The following is a 5,481-nucleotide window of genomic DNA, read 5'->3' on the forward strand; positions in this document are numbered from 1 at the left end:
AGAAAGAAAAAGAGAGAGAGATGAGAGGGTTTGAGTGCTACTATTAGCGTGTGAACCCACCTTTTCCCTCTTTGGCAGAACCCGATCCAGGGATTGCCATTTACACAGTGATGAACTCCACTGGTGATTTTCTGGCAGATGCAGACATTTCCCAGGCTTTTAGCTTTTCCACAGTTTGTGGTTTTTCGACAAGATGTGGTTTCACTGTCACAAAATCAGGCACACTTAAGTTATAGCTCAATGAGAAAGGACAGACAAAAAAATATACCCAAATGACTGAACAAGGCAGCATGAGAACTTAATGACAATTTGCTGTGCCTCAAAGGAACCCTATATTACATCAAAAGCCCTTCTTCGTGGATGCGGACTGGGGGGAGCATCTCCACAACATCTACCCAGACCCTTGGGGCTCAGACTTGCGGGCAAAGCCTCTGTGAACGCCAAACAGGTCAGGACTTCCTACTTCCTGAGCGTGATGGTAACAGAGTTTGTATAAATAACGTGTGAATCATCCCTGGGGCCCCGTGCTCCATTACAGAGTCCAATACACAGAGAGGCTGGGCAACAATAGCCCCATAGGGATGGTAAGGCTAAAGCGAGGCGGACACTCTAAGCCCAGGGTGAAAAATGCTTCTCAGCTGGCTGTTTGTACTCTTGCCATTGCAAAATCCAAAACAGGAAACGTTGCCTCTCACACAAAGCAGCGAGATGAATGTTCTCACTCAAGCAAACAGAACAAGTATGTGATTTTAATTACCACCGCAGTACTTAAGGCGCAGGTCACATAGCATATCCGAGCGGAACATGAATTGGTGCAATTCATTCACAGGACTTAAAAAAGAATGCAGTAAACTGACCCACTGGCAGGTTCCAAAGGTAGATGGGATACAAATGCACAGAAATGTTAATCTTAGATATGGTGTTCACTCACACAAATAATCTGCATTGCTGATCTGACATTTGTTTCAACACACTCTTGATGATTGCCAAAGAAATGTTGGGGAAGGGTGGTCCAAATGTTCTCTCAGGGACACTGCCAGCAGACTGTTCATTCTAAACGATGCTATCTGAGGTTTTCCCAGACCACACTCTGATGACGCGGAGTCCAGTTTCTGTATAAAAGTGTGCAGCCTTTCTATCAGCTCTGTGACAATATGTGCTTGGATAAGCCATGTTTAAAGTGCCTGGAATAGCATGAGCAGTATGTCCCAATAAATACATGTCATCAATAACTTAATCACATAAAACTTCAAATGAGAAATAGTAATAATACCAGTCTCATGCTTGTGCTATTATTTGCATTGGGAATTGGTATCAGCACACTAAAAGGCAAAGGACGTTGCAGAGCTCGACCACACAAAGCAGCAGCAGCAGCAGGACCTCTGGTCAGTCCAGATGCAGCAGGAAGCTCTTGATGGCCTCTGGCAGGGGCAGAGAGGGGATGAGCGCCAGGCGTGGCTTCCCCATGGCCCTCCGCACAGCCACCCGGCACAGCTGGGTCAGCCTGTGGGGGCATCCTGGGACAGGGGGGATAGTGAGAATGGCACACCACTTCTGATTAGACTTTCACTTTCACAGACGTAGTTAACAAGTGTTGTGTTGGCATGATCAACAATCACAATCTGTCTGATAAGGCTTCTATTGCATACTGTATTTTGCTAAAACTGGATAGTTGCACCATAAGGATAGTCGATTCAGCCCTTCTTATAGCATATATATAATTCATTAGTAAGAATATTTGTATCTAATTATATGTATGTAATGCAAACTATGTGACATTATCAAAATAAATGTAATTTGTAATTGAAGTTTTAGTGAAATGTTTAACTTAACAAAACGGCCCTTCAGTGTCAGAGGTCTTCAGATGACCCATTGCCCTGGTCAGACCGTGTGTACCCAGCTGAACTCACTTCTGGCCTCCTGGTAGATGTGTAGAGCCTCTGGGTGCACCCTGCCGCGGTCCACCAGCTCTGGGTCGGGCTCTTCCCAGGGCACCAGGTAGGGGTTGGCGCCGTGCTCCAGCAGCAGGCTGACGAAGGCCGGCTGGCAGCCGTGCTTGAGCACCGCGTCCAGCAGGCAGGCGGCCGGGCTGCGGGCCAGGGCCTCGCGGCTCACCGGCCCGCTGTAGTTGTAGTCAGGGTTGGCCCCAGCGCTGAGCAGCAGTCGGAAGCAGGGCAGGTGGTGGTAGGCAGCGGTGATGTAGAGAGGGCACAGGCCCAGAGTGCTGAGAGTGCGAGGAGCAGATGGAGCAGAGTGCAGGCACAACTGGTAGTCCACATCCACGTCAGCATTGAACCTGTGTGGAAAGTTGGAACAGAAAGCGATAAAAAGTATTTGTTTATTGCAATATACTGATTTATTAGTTTTTACTGCTAATTATCACCATTTCATCCATTATGTGTTCATTCATCTAACAAGAATTCTCAGTAGCATATGATGGAGAGTTTGTTAGTGTGGTGGTTTGGGCAGAGAACGGCCTCGCATTCTTGCCTGATGAGCTCCTGAATGATGTCATGGCGGCCCACTCGAGCTGCGTGGTACAGCGGGGTGCTGCGGTGGTGGCGGCTGCCGTTGGGGTTTGCTCCAGCCTCCAGGAGAATCCGCACACAATTCAGGTGTCCGTTGACCACGGCCACATACAGCGCTGTCTGGCCCTTCACATCCACCAGGTCCACGTCAGCCCCCTGACAGATGAGGAAGTCCACACAGTCACTGTGCCCAGCTGTTGCAGCGATGCGGAGTGGCGTGCAGGGAAGCCAGCCACAGCACCACACAGACTTTTCATTAATTCGCCTGTAACAAGAAAGATGGGATAATACCTCAAGCTATCCATTCAAACAGAATCTTCTCTGATTTCTTAAGAGTTATTACATTACAGACAAGTAGGCTGAGTGTCAGGTAAAACTATTTGGTGTGGACTGGCCCTGAATTAGGCTACCGTTTGAAGCTGTCATCCTCCAAAAGATTCTTGAGGGTGTCCAGATCACCCACATGGGCAGAATTATGGAGTCGCATGTCCTCGCATTCGTCGTTGGGTTGATCGCAAAACTGCTCCTGCAACCATTCCTTCAGATTCCCTAGTGGAGAATGATTTGACTGTTAGCCTTCACCGTCGTTCTCGTAGGCTAGGCTACTTGACAACTTACCCAACACACCTGGAAACACCTTCAAGTCATTCCAAAAGCAAAAAATACTTTACACCGAAGTTCGAATATTGCCTATTTCAGATTACCCAATTTGTGCCGCAAATTATTCAGATATCTGTCAAACTCAACTGGAGAAGATATGACATGTTAGTGTCCCGTGTGGCACAGTCTTAATATTAAAATGTAGCCTGCATGATCTCGGCAAGCAGCTACTGTAGCCTACCTGCAGGTGTGGTACTAGGGAGATCTGATACAGATATGAGTCGACAGCCTGTCCTGAGGGGATCATCAACTTCCCCTTCTGTGCCGCCACCGTCAGCCATTTCCAAGTTAACTTACAAGCCGTTTTTATGCATGAAATCAGTTAATTGTCGCGTTTACTTAGAATACAGTTAATGTATGGCTGCAAGCACTGTTTTGATTTTGCTCTGTTGTCATCATGGATGTTCCGTAGGATGTTTCACTACGCGCTTGTTGATTGGAGGGTTGAAACTTCCTGTTCCTAACTCACGTTCGCTTAAGGTGGACCACTCACCAACTGGCTGTCCAGCTCTGTGAGACTGAATAGATTCACATGTCGTTTTCTCTATTTTAAGCATAACGTAAACACTAAAACATGCAGAAATAATGGGCCACTTAATATAGGCTGCAACACTACAACAATAATATATGTCAAACGTGCAGATCGAATGAATTTATGCTTCTGAACTTTTGGGCTAAAGACTCATAATGCAAAGTTGGAGGCAGATTTCAGGGCCAGTGAGAGCCAAGCCACTTGTGTTTATCTGTGGTAGGTGACTAGAGCCTGTCATTGTTGGAGGTTTATTCCAGAGAGCTGCAAAGGCATACCTTATTGCTGCCTGACGACAGCTGAACCGTGGACACTGGCCCGTGGGCTCAAAAAATAAACAGAGGCCCCAGCGGCCCCCCATGTGTCACTCAGAAAGGACTGTGCCGTGGGGAGCTGGAACACCCAGCTTTATAAACACAGGCTACTCAACAGTGGAAATACAGGATACATCAGTCTTCCCCGGCCTGACTGTGATGCGTCACCAAAGCCATTAGCCAAACGGTAGACATTTCCATTTTTTGTCATTTAAAAAAAAAAAAAAAATATCTAAGATGATTTTATGGCATTTTTCTCACTTCTCTTGAAACTGAAGTTGAAATTGAAGTAACGTGCAACAGACGTCTAGGAAACCTCCCCTGCAAAAGTGGCAATGTTTTCCAAAAGCAAACTCTGGCGGGTGGGCCACCAAACACTTCAGATGGATTAGGTCTTTCCACAGACATGGCAACCTGGCCATTTCCTCCCAAGACCCTGTGGCCCATGTCACCCCAGACCCCGCTCAAGAGCCCGGGCTGCTCTCCATAATCCACTCAGCAGGAGAAGGGCCCACAGACAATGGGCCTCTGCAGCACGTGGACCCTATTCCCCCAGTGCCCTAATCCAACCCTTCCTTGGGAGCTCATAGAGCCCTCTAGGGCAGGTGCCCACTCCCTCAAGGGCCTTTCTAAATGTTGACAGACATCACAAATACCCCAAGCAAAAACCTGTGCTCCTGACAGACATTCAAGGGCCTTTCTAATTCTGCGTGTATGTTTGCGTATGAGACGAGGGGATATACGGCGAGCGGAAGGGATTGTGTGCGAATGTTTTCTGTTGAGCAGTGCAGCTGTGTAATAGGCTGCCAGAAAAATCAGGACGGTGCCATTATAACGCAGGCTTTTAGGGAGAATTCAAATGTTTTCATTGAGTCACATTGGACTGACCTTCAAAGGCGGCGCTTCACTGTGTGACGGTCAGTCGCCACCAGGGCCTCATGTGAACTCGTCAAAAGCGTGAAGTCCTTGCATTTATCACTTCTGCTGAAAAGGCAATATGAGCTATCCCAAACAGTCATTAAAATGCCTGTATAATGTTTACCTCACACCAGCACAGGGGGAACTTGGTGGAACAGGGGCCTTGACCAGATGTACAGACCAGTATCAAACAGCATTGTTTCTGCACTGCACAAGACTCAAATTAAGCACTCAAGAAAAAGGGAAACTAAAAAAAGAAAACATTTTATGCTGTATTATTGAAACAAAACCATTTTATTTCACTCCACTACAAAAAAGTAAAGTTGTTTGTGAACTATGATACAAACAAAATATACATAATGTACAACAAATAGGGAAAATGAGAAATATGGTACAAGAGTTTACAGTGTGGATGGTCCTCTTTATAAAATATAGGCATTAAAATGTTTATCCTTCTTACTACTACTAATATATTGGAGTTGACTTAATATTAAATATTTTAATTTGCTTTAAAGGTATAATACTGACATGA

The 5,481-nt window shown here is 46.2% G+C and overlaps 1 protein-coding gene across 1 annotated transcript; it reads right to left on the reverse strand.

The window, feature by feature from the left end:
- Positions 1 to 729: 729 nt before the first annotated feature.
- On the reverse strand, positions 730 to 3,605 carry asb1 (ankyrin repeat and SOCS box containing 1). The gene is made up of 5 exons (XM_042078015.1): positions 3,370 to 3,605; positions 2,939 to 3,077; positions 2,491 to 2,793; positions 1,911 to 2,296; positions 730 to 1,517 (listed from the first exon to the last, which is right to left on the reverse strand). The coding sequence occupies exons 1-5, from the start codon at positions 3,467 to 3,469 to the stop codon at positions 1,387 to 1,389; spliced, it is 1,059 nt and encodes a 352-aa protein (XP_041933949.1). The 5' UTR covers positions 3,470 to 3,605; the 3' UTR covers positions 730 to 1,386.
- Between the last annotated feature and the right edge of the window lie 1,876 nt (positions 3,606 to 5,481).

Source organism: Alosa sapidissima, chromosome 2 (genome assembly GCF_018492685.1).
Source record: "Alosa sapidissima isolate fAloSap1 chromosome 2, fAloSap1.pri, whole genome shotgun sequence".
Classification (NCBI taxonomy): Eukaryota; Metazoa; Chordata; class Actinopteri; order Clupeiformes; family Clupeidae; genus Alosa; species Alosa sapidissima.

Excerpts from the sequence above, each read along its gene's own strand:
- asb1 (XM_042078015.1), bottom strand. The coding sequence starts at position 3,469 with ATGGCTGACGGTGGCGGCACAGAAGGGGAAGTTGATGATCCCCTCAGG. Across the intron at positions 2,794-2,938 it reads GAGGATGACAGCTTCAAACG|GCGAATTAATGAAAAGTCTG; the intron begins GTAGCCTAATTC and ends TTCTTGTTACAG. Across the intron at positions 2,297-2,490 it reads ATCATTCAGGAGCTCATCAG|GTTCAATGCTGACGTGGATG; the intron begins GCAAGAATGCGA and ends CTTTCCACACAG.